General features: G+C 42.7%; 1 protein-coding gene across 1 annotated transcript; it reads left to right on the top strand.

Annotated features, from left to right (window-relative positions):
- Positions 1 to 2,918: 2,918 nt before the first annotated feature.
- On the top strand, positions 2,919 to 3,854 carry LOC309569185 (olfactory receptor 5V1-like; the record flags this gene model as incomplete). Its single annotated transcript, XM_082274945.1, has 1 exon — positions 2,919 to 3,854. One exon carries the CDS (start codon positions 2,919 to 2,921, stop codon positions 3,852 to 3,854), a length of 936 nt encoding a protein of 311 aa, XP_082131071.1.
- Positions 3,855 to 24,540: the final 20,686 nt, after the last annotated feature.

The raw sequence follows: 24,540 nt of genomic DNA, 5'->3' as shown, positions 1-24,540 counted from the left end.
AGCAATGTAAACATCCCTTGTGACAGTAATAGGCAGTGACAGGTACTCTTTATGGAAGGATCAGGGGTCTTAAAGACCCTAGACCCCTCCACTGCACTTCAATGTATTAAAAATGCCGAAATCTGCATTTTTGAATACTGACAGTTTTTTAAATTTGGTGCCTTTAGCCGCCAAGTGATAAACAAAAAATTAATGCTGCACTATGGTGATATTAAACAACTCAAAGTGCTGCTGTGCAAAAAATCAAATAGATTTTTAAAAGTGACAGTGCAAATAGATCAGCGCAAGAAGGTTGTAAAAAATGATGAATATATTGAATCAATAACTAGGTAAAGTGCATCCGAAATCATAAATTAGTAGGGTTGTGACTAATATATAACCAATAACTGGGTAAAGTGCATCCAAGATCATACATTGGTATAGTGTACAGTGCAACCAGTGCAATAATATCAAAAATAAGTAATTGACAATAATAAATATAAAGTGAAAAGTTCCAAATAACATTTCATATAAAATCCCAAGAAGGTGCTTCAACAAGTAGCCAGTGAAAGAAAGTCCACAGAAAGTGCTTAAGTGCTGAGGGATCTGTGCAAAATCATGCCGGCACTGTGATGTGATATTGTGAATATCCACTCCCCTAGGATGTTCCACTTACCAGACGGATTGGACCCCTAGACAATACTGTGTAAGGGTCGCTCAGGCTTGGTCCAGTAAGGAACCCAGGCTATATGCAATAAGGCTGATGTGGAATGGATAAACTCCCAACATGTAGATTCAGCAGGATAATATGGCCATATGGGGAAGGAAAGGCTCACAATAGTGTAATACTGATAATGCCGTTTATTGTTAAAAAATAAGATATATTCCACTCACATTTGGTATGAGAAAAGCAGGCTCAATGCATCACTGACAGGTTCTGCGGATCATTCAGATTGCGGTGTGCTCAGGGCTGTAGTTGGTCCCGGCGTGCGTTCCACCGCTACCGGAAGTGACGTAGCGGCAAGCGTAGGACCGGAAATTGCGTCTAAATTTAGCCGCCGAGTAACCCAGCTTTGATGTCATCACGTCACTTCCGGGTTACTACATCGAAGACTCAATCAAAGCTGAATTCGGCTTTGTTTGGGACTCTGGACACGCCGGCTGGTTTCTCGGGTCTCCTGGTGGGACGGGAGACCCGGGCAGAACTGCGGAAGGCGGTGGGAGGGGTTTTTCCCCTCTTGCTCACTGGGATACCGGCCGAGCGTCTCTCAAGCCACATTGGCTGTTATCACTTGAAGGCCAACCGCTGGTTCTAAAAAATGGTACTGGGTTGATGCCTCTAGCTGTAGGCACCAGTGCGGTACAACCACTTCTCTGAGCCGATGTAGGGCTACGTCGATTCGCAGGAAGTGGTTAACCAGTTTTCTTTTCACATCTGTCTTCTCATTGAGTTTCAAGTTTCATCATGGTTTCCTTGACGTGGTAACAAGTCATCATGCATCATATAACAGGACATCTTCCTGGGTGCTTGTAGCTCCCTCAAATGCCAGGGTCTATAGTCAGTAGGCAAGAGGCTACCCTGCAGTCCCCTCCAAAAACCCCTGTGCTGGTTGGGTCTGTCACAAGGACATTAAATTAGGCTTTGTCAGGGCTGGGCTAGCAGCAGCTCTCTTCTCTGTGCTCAGGTTGCTCAGCTGTTGGATAATTGTTAGCACTCATTGTTTCCTCAGTGGCTCACCTAATTATAATTATATGCTCGTCAGTCCCGCCTATAGCCAGCCCCTTCTAGTGATTTAGGCTGCCTTGTTCATTCCTTTCCTGCCTTTGCCTTGTCAAGATATCCTGAGTATCTCTGCTGTATCCCTGTTAAAGACTTTGCCTGGCTGATGGCCTTTCTGGTTCTGGATACCAGCCTTCTGCTTCTGACTATGCTGATTTCTGGCTCCCTGATCACTGGCTTGTCTAATTTCCCGTTTTGGTTTCCAAAACCTGGCTTTTGTTTTGACTACGTTCCTGATCTGTACTATTTTTACTATTACATGAAGGGTGTGATTTCTACTGCATTTTCTGTCTCCATCTGATTCATGGTTCCTGACAGGCTGAGTATAATAAAATAGGGGGTGGAGAGCTGAGGGCATTAAAGTGGGGTGCTGAGGACTGTAATCTGGGGGGGGGGGGGGGGCTCAAGACATTATTGTGGGTGGACTGAGGACATTAAAGTGGGAGGACTGAAAACATTAAAGGGGATGTGGACTGTGATGTGGGGGGCCGTGGACATTAAAGTAGGGAGAGCTGAGGACTGTGATGTGGTGGGGGGCTGAGGACATTAAATTGGGGGGGCTTGAGGACTGTGATGTGGGGGGCCATGGACATTAAAGTGGGGGGGGGGCTGAGGACATTAAAGTTGGGAGGCTGAGGACAGTAACGTAGGAGGCTGTACTCTAATGTGAGGTAGCTTAGGAGAGTAATGTAGGGGGAGGATGTAAATAAGACAGTACTGTAGGGGGGGGGGGGGGTTGATGTCAAATGTCAAGTGTGAGAGCACTGCTGTGAAGGGAGGGTGTGGACACTCATCAAGAGGGGATCTTAATGTGAAGGCGGGAGGGGACTGTGATGTGCAGTGGGGACACTAAGGTTATTGATGCAAGTATGGGTTTAGATCTGTGCATGTGCATTTGGTGCGTGAGAAATAAGATTGGACCTCTGCTGGAAGAAAATTTTACTGAGTGGACCTCAGTAAGCTATAATTCATTACCCCGGATATTTGTGAATAATAACAAAAAGCTGGACAAACTGGAACTGTTCCCATAAAAAAGAGAACCCAAAACAATTTAATTTGTTAATGATTTCAATCCCTGATTACTTAAATGAGGTCTCTCTATTAACCCAGTTCAATTATGTTTCAGGCTTGAATGAAAGTTCTAAACATCTTTAAAAAAATGTGTGAGAAGAATCAAACGGAGGTGACTGAATTTCTACTGCTGGGATTTCAAAGCTTTTCCCACCTGAAAGTATTGATTTTTATACTGGTCCTCCTTGTGTACATAATGATATTGATAGGAAATATTCTAGTTGTCATACTAGTGACAACACGTCATCAACTCCAAGTTCCCATGTTTTACTTCCTCAAGCACTTGGCACTGGTGGACCTCATGTTCACCACCAACATTGTACCCAACATGCTATATATAATATTGATGGAGGGGGGCAAGATTACTAAAATGGGGTGCTTTATACAATACTATATTCACTGTATTGGAATTTACACACAATCTGTAATACTTTCTGTAATGTCTTTTGACCGCTATATGGCTATTTGCCAACCTTTGCGTTATTCTTCTGTCATGAACCCTAAACTGTGTCACCATTTGGCTTTCTGGTCCTGGGCAGCTGGTTTTTTCCTTATTCCAAGTGAATTTCTCTTAATATTCCAATTACAGTTTTGCAACTCAAATGTCATTGACCATTTCTTTTGTGATTTTGCCCCTTTTCTCAGGCTTTCTTCATCAGATGCCAATATAATAAGATGGCAAGATTTCATGATCTCTGTCTTTCTTATATTTCTTCCATTTCTATTTGTGATTTTGTCTTATATCTGTATTTTCATTACAATCGTGAATATTACTACCTCTGCTGGACGGAAAAAGGCCTTCTCCATTTGTAGTTCCCACCTGGCCACTGTCAGTACACATTATGGAGCTTTAGTTACAATATATATTTTTACAGCAAGAGGTAATTCACTACGTGAAAACAAATGGAGGTCTCTATTGTATACAGTGATAACACCATTTATTAATCCCCTTTTATATAGCCTCAGGAGCCAAGAGTTTAGAAAAGTTTTAGTAAAACTAACACGTAGGCATAGAGGGAAATAATATATAGGCATATGGTATACAGTATGTACATTGTAAACATGTTAATAAAGTAAAGTAAAATTAACTGCTATTTGTTGATTGTGTTTAATTTTATTTTTTTTTTGTACATTTTTGGGTGCAGTAAAACGTTAATACCTTGACTATAAATTGACAATAAAAGACTAATGCTCACCACAAACTGAATGTACAATTTTCTTTAGATCTACCAACAGAACTACGTAGTGCAAGGCCCCAAACAAATTGATTGGATAGTTTTGTAGATCCTCATATCTGGTCTAAATCGAATCTTTTATCTGCTCCCACCCCTATTCTTAGCCCTATACTAACAAGCTTGTAGAAGAAATGTGTGTATACCTATTACCTGGGCTAAGCTATCCTGTTCGGTCATGGAATTGAATCCCAGAATTAGCTTCAGGGGACAGGGGTGATCACCGACAACAACTGCAATGCCTGGGCAGTGAGGTCACTCATAGGCTTAATATGGGTCATCCGTTGTCAGTTGACCCTCATCTTCCCTGAAGCTGGTGCTGTAAGCCAATCATGTCACCAGGCCTGGATGCTAAGGGAATAGGTAAGTGTGCTTTGTAGCATGATCACATCTTCACTATTAGTTTGTTAGCGTGGGGAATAATGTTGTAGTGTACTGTCACTCATGTTGGTTTAGCACCCATTTATGGCCATGACTACAAAGCCATCTTGAGAGATACAGTGTTTAGCACTGATTCTCTCCACCAACTCTTCACATACTTGACACTTTACCATTTGCAACACAACTGTTAGGAGGGGAACCACAGCACATACTTTGCAAAGCCGGCCGTTCCATGCTTGGTCCCCAGGATTGTTTCCGTTCCACAATGGTCCCTAAGATGGGGGCTCGACCTCTCAGCAGAATGCATCATACACCAGATCACCCTACCTATGGAACCTCCATCACCAGGCACTACTGCTCCCTCTCCTAAGCTGGTTGCTCTGCCTTCCTGATCTTTCCTCACTCGTCACCACCCAGAAGGCTAGCTTAAAGTTTTACACTGTAGGGTTGTTTTACTAAAACTAGAGAGTGCACAATCTGGTGTGGCTCTGCATAGAAACCAATCAGCTTCCAGGTTTTATTGTCAAAACCTTATTAAACAAGCTAGCTCTAGAAGCTGATTGTTTACAATGCAGAGCTGCACCAGATTTTGCACACTCCAGTTTTAGTAAATTAAATGATATTATTCACTGTAGGAGCACACTCTCTCTTCACAAGGATCAGACCAGATCTTGTTTAACCACAATTAATTTTAAATAGAGGCACTGATACATTCAGTTGTTTCCATCCAAAACACAAAATGGTGCAACATCCATAAACATGACATGCTCATCCTCCTCTTTCTCAAGTGCTGTGGTGCTTGTACGTTTTTTTTTTTTACTTTTTTCCCATAAGGTAAAAAATAAAGATTAAGTCCTCTATCCCATATCAGTGTCTAACTACAAGGTAATCCCACTTTTGGTGCAGCAACTACATTTATAGTCACTCTCCTACTTTCCCAGAAGACCCTGGGGCCCGACCTTCTCCTGCATATATCCCTTTTAAAACAGGCAGTGATCAATGCAGAGGAAGGCACACCATTACCCCTAAAACACTGCACAATAACTTTAGGTACAAAGCAGAATTAACCGGCCTACACTTTTATTCAGTAGTATGTCTTAGTGTCCGTTCACACTACGGCAGCACGACTTCGGGGGCGACCTGTGAAGTCGCGTGCACCGCGACTTTGGCGCGACTTGCACGGACTTCACATAATTGAAGTCAATGCAAGTCGCTCCTATGTTGCCCCGAAGTAGTACAGGAACTATTTTCTAAGTCAGAGCGACTTGAGTTGCTCCTATTAGAACGGTTTCCGTAACACAGAATGGACCGCGACTTGTCAGGCTGACAAGTCGCCTGACAAGTCGCGGTAGTGTGAACCGGGACTTAATGTATAATAAGTGACCCAATAATATGTGAGATGGCACATCCAAAGTCTAACGTTTATTATGTCTGCTGGTGTTAGTAAACGAATGTTAAGACAGGACCAGTTTAAAATATCAGTCTGCTTATTCGACCAGTTTTCTTCAGTGTCAAGGATGGCTACCTACACCAACAGCTGTAGGGAGCAGGGATTTTTAGCCTCTCATTACTGCTGCCTACAGCCATAGCCAGGACAAGTGCCTGCCCTGGGCACTGTGGTATCAAGTGAGGTGGGGGCACACCACAAGGTAGGCTAGGTGGGGGTATTTGTGTTGGGAGGGGGAATTTGGGAGGCAGCAGGGGGTAAGAATTGTGCTAGGAGGGAAAAACTGATGGGGGGGGGGGGGATGCTAGGAGTGATGATTTTGGGGGATTTGTGTTGTGAAGGGGAGGGGGGAGAGGATTTGGGTTAGGATGTGGAATTTGTGCTAGAAGAGGTGATATGGTAGAGGGGATTTGTGCTAGGAGGGGGGATTTGTGCTGGGAGTGGGGTGTACTCGGAGGGGAAGTTTGAGAGGTAGAGGACTTGTGCTAGGAGAAGTGTTTTTTTTTTGGGTGGGGGTTGTGTTGTGATGGTTTTAGGAAAGAGAACATTTGAGCTGGGAAGGGGATGAGGGGGCAAAGATTTGTGCTGGGAGGGGAGATTTCAGCAGAGGGTAGATTTGTCCTGGGAGGAGGGGGAATTTATGCTTAGAGGGTAAGCATACAGATTAGTGCTCAATTTTATTTTGGGGTGGAGGGGAGTTTGCAGACTCTTGCTGACACATAACGCTCATACATCTTGCGGAGGGGGCGCAGTTTGATAGGTTCACCCTAAGCTCTAGATGAGCTGGTCCCAGCACTGCCTACAGCTATGAAATGCGTCCCCACTTTAGAGATTATATAGAGTATATATTTACAAAAAAAGTGAAAGCAACCCTTTACTTGATGGTATTTCTTGAATTATCCAATGTTTTCAGTGCAGGGTACAAGGTGCAAAAAGAATTTACTTGCTGGGCAGTCTCTTTTATTTTTTCTGATTTTCGCCGCCTCAATGCCAGCACCACATAGTACACCTCCTACTTACTACCAGCACCCCATCCTTCCTACTATGACAGGATTAGAAGAAGAGGAGCAGGATGAGAAAAAAAGGGGCTGTAAAGGTGTTCACCGTCACTGGGAGTGAGGGATAGATACTTGGGGGACGCTGAGAGAATGGTTTGGATGGCTTCAGATGGGAGAGTGAAATTTGTCAACGGTGTCTCTCAAGAAATGTGGAGATTTGATCACACTTTGCACTGTGAAACCTGTGGCCTGTTGCCATGGAGTCTGTGACAGCTAGATGCGTATTCCATGTGTTTCAATGTAGTAGACGGACAGACTGTCATTGGCAGTCTTGTCCTATTGTCTATCTATTGAGCTGGGGTGTGGATTGTGTTAAGTCTGCCTGTCCGATGTTAAATGTTAATGACCTCACATTGTTCTGTCCAGATGGCCAGATAATTAGTTCAGGTTAATTCTGTTTCTGTATACAATTTCATCTGCATAGGATAATGTTGCCAGGCAACCCCTGACCTGTGTGTAGTAATTTGATCAGGAGGGGGATATGCTCATGTGTGTATACAAGGAGTGTGAAACTGTTCAATAAAGGAGAAGGTTCCAAAACTTGTACAAGCTAAGTTGTTGGCTAGCTTTGTATGGGGGCGGCTAGGATTTGATATCTATGTTCATGACTGCGAGGAAGCCGTATACTGACGGAAGTCCACAAGTACAGTGTGGGTCACGGTTCGGTTACAGGGGCATTAGCGGTCTTTATAAAAAATTGTTGCTTTGCGCCCTTGAGAAGGAGGAGGACATGCCTGTTGCTGCCCACTCATCTTCATTAGGTGCTAATAACACCAAGCTCTGTGGTGCAGAGTCATGTATTTCCTCATGCATGTGGTACCCAAACGACTGGTTCTTTTACCATGGCTATGCTGCAGGAAGAGGCTGCAGACCGCAGCAGTGCTGTTGGCGGCAGATACAATAAAAAAGACCAGTTCTGTAAAGCTCTTGATATTTGTTTTTAACTGTCCTGATAATAGCCAATTTCTACTAAGCACATACAGTAACTGATGTCTACATTTTGAAAGTTTGGAATACAGTATTTGGGGATATAGGGTGAGGAGGGGGATCAAGGAATGTGGCTTTGAAGTGTTTTTGTGTGCTTAGTTTTGACATTTTATCAAATTTTTAACACAATGCAGTGTGGTGCTGTATAAAATAGAAGTTCACAAACTATACTTTGGAAATGTGTTGCCACTGGTGAATTTGTACAATGTTGAGAGCTGCTCTCGTACACGCTGGAGTATACAATATAGATTTACCTGCAGCCCCTCTGGCGACCCATTGGGGATAAATTATTTTCTGCCCAGCTTCTTGTGAGCACATCACTCCAACCTTTGAATGTGGATTGTCTGGAGGTCCAAGTCATTTATCCCCAGTGACCTGTCATCATTTGTGATCTGGTTCCCCCCAGAATGTGGGAGCTGTGGATCAGCATTTTGCGTGTTTGACCCTCTTTCTATAAGGCACCTGGGTCCACAGAATCTGGTGAGCACACATCTTATCCCTTCCCTGTTGGTGTTGGCTCTTTACTTGGTCTTCAATGGATGGACAACTTTTGAGGATTTACAGTTCATAATTGGGACTTCTTCAGTATACTTACCTTCTTACATTATTTCACTTCATATGGACTTTTATACTTTCTTCATCAATTTAGGAGATTGTATGCATAAGTTCTTTTCAATACATGGGTGTTAAGATAATTATTTATTTATTTATTTTTTCACATAGCGCTGCATTTTGTAATACATAATGTGATGAAAAAACATTTAGGATAAACAACAAAAATAATACTGAATTAGGTGCTAAATATCAGAAAATAGAAAAATGTACCTCATTCTTTAACCACTTGACCTTTTGGAAGGTTTTACCCCCATGACCAGGCCATTTTTTTTGCTATTCAGCACTGTACTAGTTTAACTGGCAATTGCTCAGTCACACAACACTGTACACAAATTAAATTGATATAATTTTTTTTTTCACTCAAAAGGAGTTTTACTTTGAGGGAATTTTAACACGACTGTATTTTTTTGCTATATAAACAAAAAAGACTGAAAATGTTGGAAAAAAAAAACCAATATTTTCTACTTTCTGTTTTTAAAATATATCCAATAAAATCTATTTTTTTTTTCATAAAGTTAGGCCAAAATGTATTCTGCTACATGTCTTTGGTAAAACACAATCCCAATATATAATATATTTATTGGTTTGTGTGAAAGATATAGTATCTACAAATTATGGTATATATATATATATATATATATATACATATATATATATATATATATACATAGATCAGCCATAACATTATGACCACTGATAGGTAAAGGGAATATCTCGTTACAGTGGCATCTGAAAATTGGTGGGATATATTAGGCAGCAAGTGAACATGTTGTCCATGAAGTTAATGTGGTGAAAGCAGAAAAAATGGGCATTGCAGTTTGTTGAAGCCCATTGCCACCCATGTCCACAGCCAAAAGTTTCTACAATGGTCACATGAACATTAGAACTGGACTACGGAGCAATGGAAGAAGGTGGCCTGGTCTGATGAATCCCGTTTTCTTCTACATCATGTGGATGGCTGGGTGCGTGTGCGTCACTTACCTGAGGAAGAGATGACACCAGGATGCGGTATCAGAAGGCAAGTTGGCAGAGGCAGTGTGATGCTTTGGGCAATGTTCTGCTGGGAAACCTTGGATCCTGACATTCATGTGGATGTTACTTTGGTGTCCATGCCTCAATGGGTCAGGGCTGTTTTAGCAAAAGGGGGCCATGATCAATATTAGGAGGGCGGTCATAATGTTATTGCAGATTGGTGTATATTTGAAAATTGGTCAATCCTGATGTATTGGCGGCCTATCTCATCTCTTGAGATGCTTAAAATGACAGGACAGCACATGTACTCCCCAAATTACACCTTTTTGGAAAGTGGACAGTCTTAGATACTTAGAAAGAGGCATGGTGAGTTTTTTGAAGTTGTAATATTTTGTTACATTTTTTGTGAAAATTACTAAATTTAAAAAAGACTGGGTACAGGGCCCTGCGTCTGGTGGACACAGCAGTAACGGGAGTGATGTGTTGCATGCCTTTAACCCAGAAGAGGCAGAATGATATACATGTATGTGATCCTGCCTGGCCATGCAAAAGTAAAAGTACTGTGGCCAGGCTGCAAGCAAACAGTTAAATAAGGCATGATTTTTCGTGAATTGATGACTTTAGACATACATACCACATGAGTTTTTTAAAGAAGAACTCAACACTCTGCATAGGTTAACTGCTCGTTTTGTCCAGGTGCACACTGAAAAGCTATATTTACTTGATCCCTCGATCCTCCAGAAAACAGCGCTCCCCCATGTCTAGCGGTCAGCCTTTCAACAATCAAAATTTTGCTTGGAGTATTTAATGCCCAAATCCAGGCAAATTTTTTTATTTTTCATGCTGTGGGGCTGTACAGGAAGGTGGGGGTACAGGAGCCACAGGAGCTGGTGTTGCGCTGGGAGAATCAGAGGATTAGGTGAGTATATCTCTGCTCTCCAAACCCTTAGACAAAAAATGAGCAGTAAACCCATGCAGAGCGGGCACAGCCCCACTGCATGGGAAAAAAAAAATTGCCCGGAATTGTGCCTTAAATACTACATGCATTTTTGGATACATTTTGAATGCATTTTAAAATGTATCTATGGTCAAAATGTAAAATCATATGTAGCCAGGGCAGACTACAGTTATCTGACATTGTAGACTTATGCCCCGTACACACGTGCAGATTATCTGAAGACTTTTGTCTGCAGACTTACCAAAACCATATAATATGAGGTCAAACCTAAACACTTTCAATTTGTATGCAATCCGGCAGGCCCTTGCACTACATAGAAAAGGTAAATCTGAAGACAAAAGTCTTCAGATAATCTGCACGTGTGTACGGGGCATTATTCTTTACTCTCTCAGACTGTCTCTGTACTCCCCTAGTGTTGGTCTGGGATTTCATGCATCATAAACCTGAGACTCGAAGAAAAGCATTGTGGGAACTGTAGTCTTCTGGAAAGATATTAATGCACCGCTGAACTGTTTATGAACTACACCTCCCAGCAGGCCATTTGCTCCAGGGGAGAATTGTGGGAGAGACTATAAAGGGATCTGATGACCAGGACCTTGCTCTCTTGTTTCCTGGGATCCATTGTGTGTGCATCGGTCCGCAGCAGAGAGAGAGAGAGTACTGCCGCCTACTGCATGCCACCCAGCCATCTGAAGACTCAGCCCAGGCAGGACGGATGACACTCGCTATGTCGCGGACATCCCTATAACATCGCTGATTGTATCGGAGTCGGCAGGACTCACTGAATCAGCAGAGCACAGCCATCTCAATGTCTCACAGCGTGGAGAGTTGACTTTGCTTGTTCTTCCAGAAGTTATAAGAGGGACATCAGGATTGGTGAGAGAGCACCTGGTCAAAGTCCAGTTATTAATTGCTACTGCATCTCTTGAATACTGTATCCAGATACCCTACATTTGAAACAGTTAGTGGATCATCATTAATCAGAGCCAGCAGCAAACAATGAATTACTTCCTTTCAAGCCATCTATTGTATACACTTGTGTTGCTAGCTGTGATCGGTCAGTGTGATCACATGGAGCAGATTTCAGGAGCCAATCATAGCCCATCTGCCCTATGTGATTAGCTCTGGTCAATCACAGCTACTCACAACAAAACAGACGGAATGAATCGATTTCATTCAGTAAAATGTTTGTATATAGCAATAAAATGTATTGATCTATGCAAACATAATGTTTAAAAAAAATAAAAAGAAAATATGGATCACTTCCCCAGAGTAGTACAATGTTACTATGGTAACATTATATTGCTCTGGTCAAATTGTGTAAAAAAAAAAAAAAGTCACCAGTCAGTGTCCCAGATCACTGTTTTATGATGAAGCTGTACTGAACTTGTGACAGTATGTTATATAAAAAATAAACAAATAATAAAAATAATAATTTCTTTATTTTCCAAAAACATATGACAAAAAATGATAACTTTAAAAAACCCACCATGTCTCTTACTAAATACCTTGGACTGTGACTTGAGGGGAAGATCTGTGGCCTTCAGGTCTTTTTCCCCTCGAGGGGTACCACTTCAGGAGGGTCCCTCACCAAGTACTTGGTGGACCGTCTTTGGCTGGTCCCTAAGGAGCAGGGTCCACCTGGCTTTGGAACATAGAGTACTTTGCTCCCCGGGGGGGTTCATGGTTTTAACCCTCTTCCTCTTCATGGGGGTTTGACAAGTATGGCACTGTGGAGCTCGAAAAATATACTGTATATATACTTTAAGAGTGATAGGTTCTGCACTACATATGAGCTACTTTATAAGGAAAGTGGGTAAAATGATAAACTGGTTGAATTTATGATTTTATTAGCGCTTCATTTAATACCAATACCATCTTCCACTCAGAACAAAATGTATTCACATTATAACATCACATATACAGAAACTGGCAAACTAACAAGAAACTGTTAATTAGGTAAGGATGTTATTGTATCACTTTCTTTGAACTAATTATACTCGGGGGACCCATGCAGGCTATTAAATACAATTAAGAGTCTGATTGGGTTTGAGTTTGAATTGAAAGGTAAATAAAAGGGCATGGTTATTGTACTTAATGATTTTTTATCCTCAAGAACTGAATACATAACATTAACATTATAATTTATTTGTAGTCATGATTATAGAATTAAAGAGCTAACACGAATCGTGTTCCAAAAGCGTTTTTAATCAAGCCTGGGATCTGAAGAATAGTAAGTACAAATGTATAGCTCTAAATGGATGTATGAAACTTTTTATATACACACACATATAGATTTACAATCTATATTGTGACATTTTGATACATTTTATACAGTACCCTGTAGAGGTAACCCTAATTCTTCCCCTTAACCCTACCCATATCTTGGACCTTAAGCCCAAATTTAAGGCCCTTTCACACATACGGTCCGTTCAGTTCATCAGTTCAGTCACGTCAAAATCTATCAGTTTTCCATCTGTTTTTCATCCATTTTTCATCTGTTTTTCATCCGTTTTTTTTGTTGGTTGTCTTTTGTTTTTTGTCAGTTGTTATCCGTTTTTCATCCGTTTTTCGTCAGTTGTTATCTGTTTTTCATCCGTTGTCATCCGTTTTTCATCCGTTGTCATCCGTTTTTCATCCGTTGTTATCCGTTTTTCATCCGTTGTCATCCGTTTTTCATCCGATCCGTTTTTTGGACGGATTAAAAATAGGGCATTCAACCATTCAAAAAAATGGACATTGACGGAAGCGGATGAAAACGGATGTTAACGGATGATCATCCGTTGTCATCCGTTTTTACATAGAGATACATTGATGTCAGTTTTTCATCCGTCAACAGATGGATGAAAAACGGACAAACGGACAGCATGTGTTAAAGGGGCCTTACTCTTGCTAGGACATATAGTCCAGTGAGAGTCTATAATTACTACATGAGTCTTGCATGTTGGTGTACAACAGAAGCTTGCTAGTGGATTATAGAAGCGCTGGTCCTAATTGCATTTTATATACAGGTATTTTAGAAGCATATTTTAAGTGTTTATGTGTATATTCAAGCTTCAGGTGTTATTGTTTTAGCCAATAGAAAAACCCAGGAGAGGAGAGGTAGACTATTCATAGGAAAAATGGGATTTAAAGGCATTGACCCCTTCTTTCAGAAAGATTACACCAACATGAGTTAATTTCATAAAACCACGTATTTATTGGAGAATTCATTAACTCCTAATTTATTGGAAAAAAGCCAAACTCCTTATTGCCAACCGCCAACGGTATATGGCAGCCCACTTTTGAATATTGATTGTGCTTCATTTAAGTCTATATGTATAGCATCCCATCATACATAATACACAGTGTTCCACATATAGAAAAAAGGGTTAGTGGGGTGCCTTGACCCAATGCGTTTCACACTGCAGTAGGCTTCTTCAGGGGTACGTGGGGTGCAAAGAACGTGGTCGCTGAAATAGAGAAAGCAAACAATAATCGCATACTAGCTCTTTATGAATTACTTACCTTAGAACGAAGCCCCGACATGGACCCCCGGACACCGCTGTGGGCGCTGACATGATCCCACTGCGTCTCTTCCAGGTTCGGCGGCTCCGTCGCTGTCATTGGCATGCGCGCAGGAGTCATTTTCCGGCAAGCTCCCGGAAAGGGAAGCTTGCGTCAGCGGCTGCATGCACTGCAAATATCTCCTAAACCGTGCCGGTTTAGGAGATATTAATTGTACCTACAGGTAAGCCTTATTATGGGCTTAACTTTAGTTAAAAGTGAAAAAAGCGGTATACTACCGCTTTAAGCAAATATCTACAAAAGGTCCCAGAACTCATATTGTGCAAGGAACAGATGATGATGTCCATTCACAACAAGGATGGATAAGATAATCACACTAGGTGCAGTTCAGGATCTGGGTGGTATAAAAGTGGTCACAACACATTCAGGCTAGCAGCATCTACACACTGCCTCCAGGTGGCACCCTAATCGGGCAGGAGCTAGCAGAGAGGCAACCCCAATTGCTTGAAACCACCAGCTGGAGTTGATTGAATCTAAACAACAAGGATAATGTAAAAGCAAACCATAAATGTGATAACATGGTGTAGATAGGTCTGAGGATAGAAAATAGTACAATTATGCTTAATAACTGTGTTAATGACATCGGCTGGCATTGCTACCAGACCCTCCAGGGTGAGATGTCTCAAGAGTGACCCGACCTAGGATAGTAAAAACAACAACAATTCAATGACAATTATAAGGATGGACACCCATTCCAAAACTCAATGGCCCATACATAAACAGTAGCTAAGGGGATCCAAAGTGTCATATTGCATACCTCAATGGTGGAAAAATAACATTTGGTCAGGTGCCTCTATGTCCATCCAGAGTAGCTCACAAAATGCTTTCTGCACAGCCTCATATTTACATGGAGTCTATTGGCTTCAATTACTGCATTCAGCCTCCGCCCCTCGAGTCGCCATTCGGCGTGCTGATGACAGTATCATTAGTAGTAATCAGCATGGGTTTATCAAGGGTCGTTCCTGCCAGACCAATCTGTTAATATTTTACGAGGAAGTAAGCTGCCATCTATATAGGAAGAGGCCTGTGGATGTGGTGTATCTGTATTTTGCAAAAGTATTCAATACAGTTCCCCATAAATGCTTAATCTACAAACTGAGGTCTGCAGGCATGGACCATAAGGTTTGTTTTTGGATAGAAAACTGGTACATGGGAGCTTCCAAAGGGTGGTGATAACTTAGGAGTACTCAGCCTGGTCTGGAATGGCAAGTTGGGTACCCCAATGCTCAAGGGACCAAATCTGTTTAATTTATTAATAAATTATATAGAGGATGGGATAAATAGCTCAATCTCAGTTTTTGGGGCCGACACAAAAATAAGCAGGGCAATAACTTCACATCAGGATATATAAATTTTACAGAAAGACCTGAACAAAATAATGGAGTGGGCAACTACATGGCAAATGAGGTTTAATGTGGAGAAATGTAAGGTAATGCACTTGGGGACTAAAAAAAAACACAAACTACTCTCTAGGGGGAGAACCTCTGGGGGAATCAAGGACTGACAATGATCTGGGGGTCCTAGTAGAAGACAGACTGAGCAATAGCATGCAATGTGAAGCTGCAGCTACCAAAGCCAGCTTAATTTTAGCATGCATAAAAAAGGGATATCATCCAGAGATAAAACTATAATCATGCAACTTTATAAAACTCTGGTTAGGCCACATCTGGAGCATTCCATCCAGTTCTGGTCCTCGGAAGGGATGTGCTGGAGCTGGAGAGAGTCCAAAGAAGGACAACGAAAAAAATTAGGGGATTGGAGGACCTCAATTATGAGGAACAACTACAAGCACTAAATGTATTCTCACTGGAGAAGAGAAGCTTGAGAGGGGAAATGATAGTGATTTACAAATACCTCAACAGTGATCCCAGTGTAGGAAAAAAATGATTCAGTCTTAGGGAGTGTAACAGGACATGGTGCCACACAATGAGATTGGAGGAGAGACGGTTTAACCTTAAGGTGCACAGAGGGTTTTTCACTGTCAGAGCGATAGGGATGTGGAACTCTCTTCCACAATTGGTGGTGACAGTGGGGAGTATTGATATTTTTAAAAGACTCTTGGACGTGCATCTTAAAGAACACATCATACAGGAATATGGGAAATGATTATCGACACTGACACATGTACATCTACACAGGTTAAACTGAATGGACTATTGTCTTTATTAAACCTTACTTACTATGTAACTATGAATACATCCATATAAAACATCCACTGTGAATATAAGGACAAAACACAAAAAAACAAGGGTTTCTTCCTACTTACAAACCACAAAAAAGCCACCTCTTAGGCAAACCATGGGCTGTTATAGTATATACCAAGAGAAATGCCTAATGCGGGGTAATATCACTCCTACATTCAAATCAGTTCTTACTGTATATTGGCAATGGATTAGTTCATTGACTCACACATCCAATAGGGTGCATACAGGGCATGTCCCATCTGAAGACATCCCAGTCTGGGACAACTTAATCCACCCCTGAAATCTGAACTGCATCAAAGAAATGTGAATGATTGAAGAAACATGATATAATCTACTGTGGGATATACACAGCTATGAACAAAACAATTCATAATGACATATTTCACAAAATGACAAAATAAGTGGGGAATTAGAGAAATGATTTAAAACCAGTATTTTCATTGATGCCCGGTGGCTTTGTTGCCTCGAGCTTGAAGATCCACTGGGTCTCCAACTGGAGGAGATGTTTGTCTATGATGCCAACTCTTGCCACCTCAGGAGAACAGACCAGTACTTACAGGCTAAAAAAACAACTGAAATATGACTGAAACAATAAACTAAAATGCTTGATTCAAGCATTTACAGGCATTTCCATTGGCCAAAAGGGTCCAAAAATACCTATATCTGCCTCAAAAGTAGCTCATGTAGTTTTTGGAGTGTGAGTCAAGCTAGAGGTCTCTAAGCATTTTTTAAGTAAACAGCCACCCTTGAAATACATGGGATTTAGCATGCTGAGAGTTTTGGAGCTTCCAGTCCCAGGTATGAATGGGGCCTAAATTCAGCCACCAGGAGCATGGGGAGAATGTCCTTTGTAAGCGCAACATGGTATTTTCTAGCTATCTAAATATAAAATTGTCCAAATCAAGAATATACATTTCATTAGTTAGGCTTTATCATAGATCCTCAGAAACTCCCAAACTATCCAGTCCAACATTATTAAAGAGATAAAAATGTTATTTCTCAGAAATGATACTCTAAACCAACATTACAGCCAGACTTAGAGGTATCACTCAGGGATAAATACTTATATAGTTACATAGTTACATAGTTAGTGAGGCTGAAAAAAGACACAAGTCCATCCAGTTCAACCTATGTGTGTGTGTTTGCTTTTAACCGTACATTGTATACCCCTGTATGTTGTGGTCTTTAAGGTGTCCATCCAATAGTTTTTTGAAACTATCAATGCTCCCCGCTGATACGACTGCTTGCAGAAGAGAATTCCACATCCTTACCGCTCTTACAGTGAAGAACCCCTTACGCACTTTAAGATTAAACCGCCTTTCCTCTAGTTTTAGTGAGTGGCCACGTGTCTTATTGTATTCCCTTACTCTAAATAGTTTGTTCCTTATGCTCGGGTCGCCAGTACAGTATTTGTACATTGATATCATATCCCCCTCAAGCGTCTCTTCTCCAGAGAGAATAGGTTCAGTGCTTGTAGTCTTTCCTCATAGCCGATGTCCTCCATTCCCCTAATTATTTTTGTTGCCCTTCTCTGGACTCTCTCCAGTTCCAGCACATCCTTCCTGAGGACCGGTGCCCAGAACTGGACAGCATACTCCAGATGTGGCCGGACCAGAGTCTTGTAGAGTGGAAGAATAATCTCTTTATTTCTGGAGTGAATCACCTTTTTTATACAACCCAGTATTCTGTTGGCTTTGCTTGCAGCGGCTTGGCATTGCATGCCACTTCCAAGCCTGTTGTCTACCAGTACCCCCAGGTCCCTTTCCATCCTAGACTCACCCAGAGGTTTCCCCCCTAGTGAGTAGCTTGCTTTCTGGTTTCTGGCCCCCAAGTGCATTACTTTACATTTTTCTACATTAAATCTCATCTGCCATGTAGTTGCCCACCCCGTTATTTTGTTCAGGTCTGCTTGCAAGATTTCCACATCCTGCATAGAAGATATTGGCATGCCTAATTTAGTATCATCTGCAAATACTGAGATTGTACTAGATATCCCCTCCTCTAGATCATTTATGAATAAATTAAACAGGATTGGTCCCAGGACAGAACCCTGGGGGACCCCACTTTCCACACCCGCCCAATCCGAGTACTCCCCATTAATCACCACCCTCTGTACTCTCCCCTGGAGCCAGTTCTCTATCCAGGTACTCACCTTATGGTCCATACCTACCTTCCTTAGTTTGTACAGTAAGCGTTTGTGGGGAACGGTGTCAAAGGCCTTTGCAAAGTCCAGATACACCACATCCACAGGCTTACCTTTATCTAAGTGGCAGCTCACTTCATCGTAGAAGGTTAATAGATTGGTTTGGCATGAACGATTTTTCATGAATCCATGCTGATTACTACTTATAATACCGTTTTCATTACTAAAGTCTTGTATGTGGTCCCTTATCATCCCCTCCAAAATTTTGCAGACTACAGATGTTAGGCTGACCGGCCTATAGTTACCCGGGATATATCTCGGCCCCTTTTTAAATATTGGTACCACGTTGGCTTTTTTCCAATCAGCTGGCACCATACCTGTCTGTAAACTATCCTTAAAGATCAAGAATAATGGTCTGGCAATCACCTGACTGAGCTCATTTAGAACCCTTGGGTGCAAGCCATCCGGTCCCGGGGATTTATTTATGTTAAGTTTCTCTAGTTTAGCTCTAAGTCTATCCTCTGTTAGCCATGGCGGCACTTCCTGAGGTGTATTATTTAGTTCGGCCTTACAAGCGGGGTTCATGTAGCCCCCCGATTCCTTTGTGAAGACTGAAGAAAAGAAATTATTTAACACTTCCGCCTTTTCTCTGTCCTCAGTGGCCATTTTTCCTTTATCATCTTTTATGGGGCCATCTTTTATGGGGCCAATGTGTTCTGGCCTCGCTTTCTTACTGTTTATATACTTAAAGAAGGGTTCTTTTTACTCTCCTCCGCTATATGTCTCTCGTGTTCTATTTTAGCCGCCCTGATTTCATCTTTACATTTCTTATTACACTCTTTGTAATGCTTAAATGCTGCCAATGACCCCTCAGTCTTGTATTTTTTGAAGGCCTTTTCTTTAGCTCTAATATACATTTTTATGTTGGAGTTTAGCCACCCAGGGTTTAGTTTTGCTCTTTTAAATTTATTTCCCAGTGGAATGCACTGGCCCACCCCCTTGTTAAGTATGCTCTTGAAGCACTCCCATTTTTCCTCCGTGTTCTTTGTTCCCAGGGTTCTATCCCATTTGATATTTTCTAGCAGTGAGCGCAGTTTAGGGAAATTGGCTCTTTTGAAATTCAGTGTCCTTATATTACCCTTGTGTTTCCTATTACTGTAATTAATACTGAAACCAATTGACCTATGGTCACTGTTCCCTAAGTTGTCCCGTATTTCTATATCCGTGAGCAGGTCTGTATTGTTGGTAATCAGTAGGTCAAGTACCGCATTGTTTCTTGTCGGTGCATTCACCATCTGACCCATGAAATTGTCCTGCAAAACATTTAGGAACTGCCGAGCCTTGGCTGAATGCGCGGTTCCTTCTGCCCAGTCTATATCAGGATAATTAAAGTCCCCCATTATAATGACATTTCCCATCCTTGCTGCCAATCCTATCTGTAACATGAGGTCCACCTCACCCTCCTCCCTCTGGTTTGGGGGCCTATAGCATACGCCCAATATTACCTTCCCCACCGTGCCTTTCCTTTGAAGCTCTACCCATAGGGATTCTGCCTCGTCCATAGCTCCATTATTAATATCATCCCTCATATTTACCTGTATACTGTTCTTAATATACAAACATACCCCTCCCCCTTTTTTACCCTCTCTATCTCTGCGATAAAGGGAATACCCCTGAATGGTCGCCATCCAGTCATGAGAGCTGTCAAACCAAGTCTCAGTTATCCCCACAAAATCTAAGTCCTCCTCAAACATCAGCAGCTCCAGCTCTCCCATCTTGTTGGCCAGGCTTCTGGCATTGGTATATAAGCCTCGTAATTTTGATGTTTTTAGGCTGCTCTCTTGATTTTTCCCCGTACCCACCCTGGGTATAGGGGCTCCGAACACCCTACCGCTAATGCCCCCATTTCTGCCCTCTGAAACTTGCTTTCCACTGGCTAATTCTACATCTGTACCCTCCCCCCCATTCCCTAGTTTAAAAGCCCCTCTAACTTTTTGGCCATCCTCTCACCCAGTACGGCTGCACCCACCCCATTTAGGTGCAATCCGTCCCTACCAAAGAGCCGGTGACCGACTGAGAAGTCGGCCCAGTTCTCCAGGAACCTGAAACCCTCCTTACTACACCAGCTCCTCAGCCACTCGTTAACTTCCCTAATCTCCCGCTGCCTCTCTGGTGTGGGGGTTATAAAATCCCTTAAATTTTTTCTATTCTTTAAAATTCATCTAACCTTCACTCAGACAACAAAATGTAATTAAGTGCCAAGATGGAACCTCTGTCAAGTAATAAACGTATTCTGAGTTCAATTTGTTATTCAAACTACTTATTCATGTAGTTTGAATAAGTAGTTAAATCCTCTGAATGGTTTAGGGTTTTTAGTGGTGTAATTCAATGTTCAGTGTTGGGTCCCTTACTTTTTAATATATTTATAAATGATATAGGGTCTGGGAATAAAAGTACCATTTTAGTTTTTGCAGGTGTCACCAAACTATGTAGTGGAATAACTTCCTTACAGGATGTCTCTAATTTACAAGCCAACCTCAATGCCCTGTTTAATTGGGCAACTGTGTGGCAGATGAGGTTGAATGTTGACGATAAATGTAAAGTCAAGCACTTGGGGGTCAAGAATATGCATGCATCATACATACTACAGGGAATACAACTGGGGGAATCAATGGTGGAGAAGGATCTGGGTATTCTGGTAGAATATTAGCTTAATAATAGCATGTAATGCCAAGCTGCGGTTTCCAAAGCGAGCAAAATCCTTTCTTGTACTTAGAGAGGTATGGACTCCGGAGAGATTGATGCCATTTTGCCCCTGTACAAATCATTACTAAGACCTCATCTGGAATATGCAGTTCAGTTTTGGGCACCAGTTCAGAAAAAGGATATCTGGGAACTGGAGAAAGTGCAGAGAAGAGCAACCAAATCGATAAGAGGCATGGAGGAGCTCAGCTACGAGGATAGATTAGAGGAACTGCATGTATTCTACCTTGAGAAGAAGAGATTAAGGGGGATTATGATCAACATGTATAAATACATACAGCAAGTGGTCCATATAAAGAACTTGGTGTTGGGTTATTTACTTTAAGGTCATTACCGAGGACAAGATGGCACTCTTTACGTGTGGATGAAAAAAAATGTCATCTCCAAATACGGAAATGTGTCTTCACAATAAGGGCTGTGAAAATGTGAAATAGACACCCTCAAGAGCTGGTTCTGTCTATCTCAGTAGACCGCTTTAAAAAAAGGCAATGATTCTTTCCAAAATGTACATAATATAACTGGATACTAACATTTATAGGTAAAGTTGATCAAGAGAATATCCGATTGCCTCTTGGGGGATCAAAAATGATTTTTTTCCCCTGCTGGAGCAAATCGGATCATGCTTTGCTGTTTTTTTTTTTTTTTGCCTTCCTCTGGATCAACTGTGGGTATGTGATTGTGTATATAAGATTGTGTTTTTTTCCTTTTTATTGATTGAACTAGATGGACTTTTGTCTTTTTTTCAACCAGACTAACTACATATAACCATTACTCTCACTGACACCAGTGATGGAATACTATTCCTCCCACTAATACAGTGTTGCCAACCCCCCGGAGGGAAATTTACTGTCAGAACGTCCAAAATTTACGGAGGGCACCAATTTTTTACTGGCAAAAAATCATGAAATTTACTGACCAAGCCGCATTTTTTACGGACACTGAAAAAAGTACCTAAAATAACAATTTTCAGTGCTAAACCGTGCAAATATCAATATTTTAACTATAAACATATAGCTAGTGCTATTAGCAATGTGTTAAAGTTAAACAAAAGTCAAAAAACATATTTCTCAAATTTACATGAAGGTAGGTTGGGTTACCATAACCCAGCCAGCACAGAGTTCCCCCTTACATCAGAGTCTGCAGACTCTGGTCAGACATGGTACAGGAGGTGGTCAGACACTGCGGACAGGGTACAGGAGGTGGACACTGTGGACATGGTAAAGGGGGTGGACACTGCGGACATGGTAAAGGGGGTGGACAGACACTGCGGACATGGTAAAGGGGGTGGACAGACACTGCGGACATGGTAAAGGGGGTGGACAGACACTGCGGACATGGTAAAGGGGGTGGACACTGCGGACATGGTAAAGGAGGTGGACACTGCGGACATGGTACAGAAGGTGGACACTGCGGACATGGTACAGAAGGTGGACACTGCGGACATGGTACAGAAGGTGGACAGACACTGCGGACATGGTAAAGGGGGTGGACAGACACTGCGGACATGGTAAAGGGGGTGGACACTGCGGACATGGTAAAGGGGGTGGACAGACACTGCTGACATGGTAAAGGGGGTGGACAGACACTGCGGACATGGTAAAGGAGGTGGACAGACACTGCGGACATGGTAAAGGGGGTGGACACTGCGGACATGGTACAGAAGGTGGACACTGCGGACATGGTACAGAAGGTGGACAGACACTGCGGACATGGTACAGAAGGTGGACACTGCGGACATGGTACAGAAGGTGGACAGACACTGCGGACATGGTACAGAAGGTGGACACTGCGGACAAGGTACAGAAGGTGGACAGACACTGCGGACATGGTAAAGGGGGTGGACACTGCGGACATGGTACAAGATGTGGTAGGACCTACCCATCCATCTATCTACCTACCTGTGTGATATCAGGGGAGCTACCTACCTACCCATCCATCTATCTACCTACCTGTGTGATATCAGGGGAGCTACTTACCTACCTGGTAGGTAGGTAGCTCCCCTGATATTACACGGGTAGGTAAGTAGCTCCCCTGATATTACACGGGTAGGTAAGTAGCTCCCCTCATATCATTGCAATGCAAGGCAGTACAACAAGTTACACTTACATGAAACATCTCCAACTCCTCGTGATGCCAGGAGCCCAGGACCAGTGTGTGCCCCCCCTCACCCTTCCATCCAGATGAGAGGAGCCGGCTCTGAGTCTGACTTACCTTACCTGCGGCGGATGGATGGACTGGATGGTCAGTGGCCGGCATGGTGCCCAGCAGCATGGCTCAGCCCGCACGGATAGGTAGGTGACGGTGACCCCCTCCATAGCTCACGCCAATCGCCCCCCTCGGTGAGCGGATGAAGATCAGGCGAGGTTCGGTCCAGATGTACTTCTCCAGTCCCGGACCGGCTTCATCACACAGGCCCAGGGGAAGGGAACACAGGCGGGAAAACTTAAATGAGGAGGGGCGGGGGCGGAGGCGGAGGTGGAGGCAGAGGCGGGCCGTGGCACACTCGTCCGACGTCTATAACTCGGGGGCGGAGGCGGGGACGGAGGCAGAGGCGGGCCGTGGCACTCGTACGACGTCGATAACTCGGGGATCTCCGGAACTGCGCGCCGCACATGCGCAGTTCTGACAGTGCCGCCGCCGCCGTAGATTTACTGGCACTTTTCTCCTGCTACGGGCATTTACGGGCAGGAGAAAAGTGCCCCGTTTTAACGGGCTGTCCGTAAATCTAGGGGCGGTTGGCAACACTGCACTAATACTAATGATGGGGCACTATTTCTTCCAATGACACAGACACTGAGGCATCGTTTATCCCGCTGTTATGAACAATCAGACACTATTCCCCCCGACTAATGATGGGGCACGGTTCCTCCTACTCATACCAGTGATGGGTGGGGCACTATTCCTCACACCAATAGCAATGATGAGGCACTATTCTTCTTGCTGATACAAATGATGGGGCTCTATTCTTCACACTGACAACAGCAATGGGGCACTATTCCTCCAACTGACTCCAGAGATGGGGCACTATTCCTCCTACTGATTCCAATAATCAGGCAGTATTCCTTACCTTGATACATGCAATAGGGCACCATTCCTCCCACTGATACCAATGATGAAGCATTGCTTACTTCCAGGGCATTTTCTTCTTACAATGGCCACAGTCGTCTGTGTCTGGAGGGCAGTAAATTGGCCCTGTGTTTGGAAAGTTTGGAGATCACTGGTCTATAGGCAACAAAATCATTTTAAATTGCATTCACAGCAATGCACTTGGTAAAAGATACCCTTGGTTTCATGTAAATAACCCGACAGTTTACTGCATGTTGTGCAGTGCAACCTATGACACCCTTCTCTTGACATTAGTTCCCGTAATAATTTTATTTAAA

This window comes from Pelophylax lessonae, assembly GCF_965119305.1.
Source record: "Pelophylax lessonae genome assembly, chromosome: 13".
In the NCBI taxonomy this organism is placed as follows: Eukaryota; Metazoa; Chordata; class Amphibia; order Anura; family Ranidae; genus Pelophylax; species Pelophylax lessonae.
This window is presented reverse-complemented; position numbering and strand designations above follow the sequence as displayed.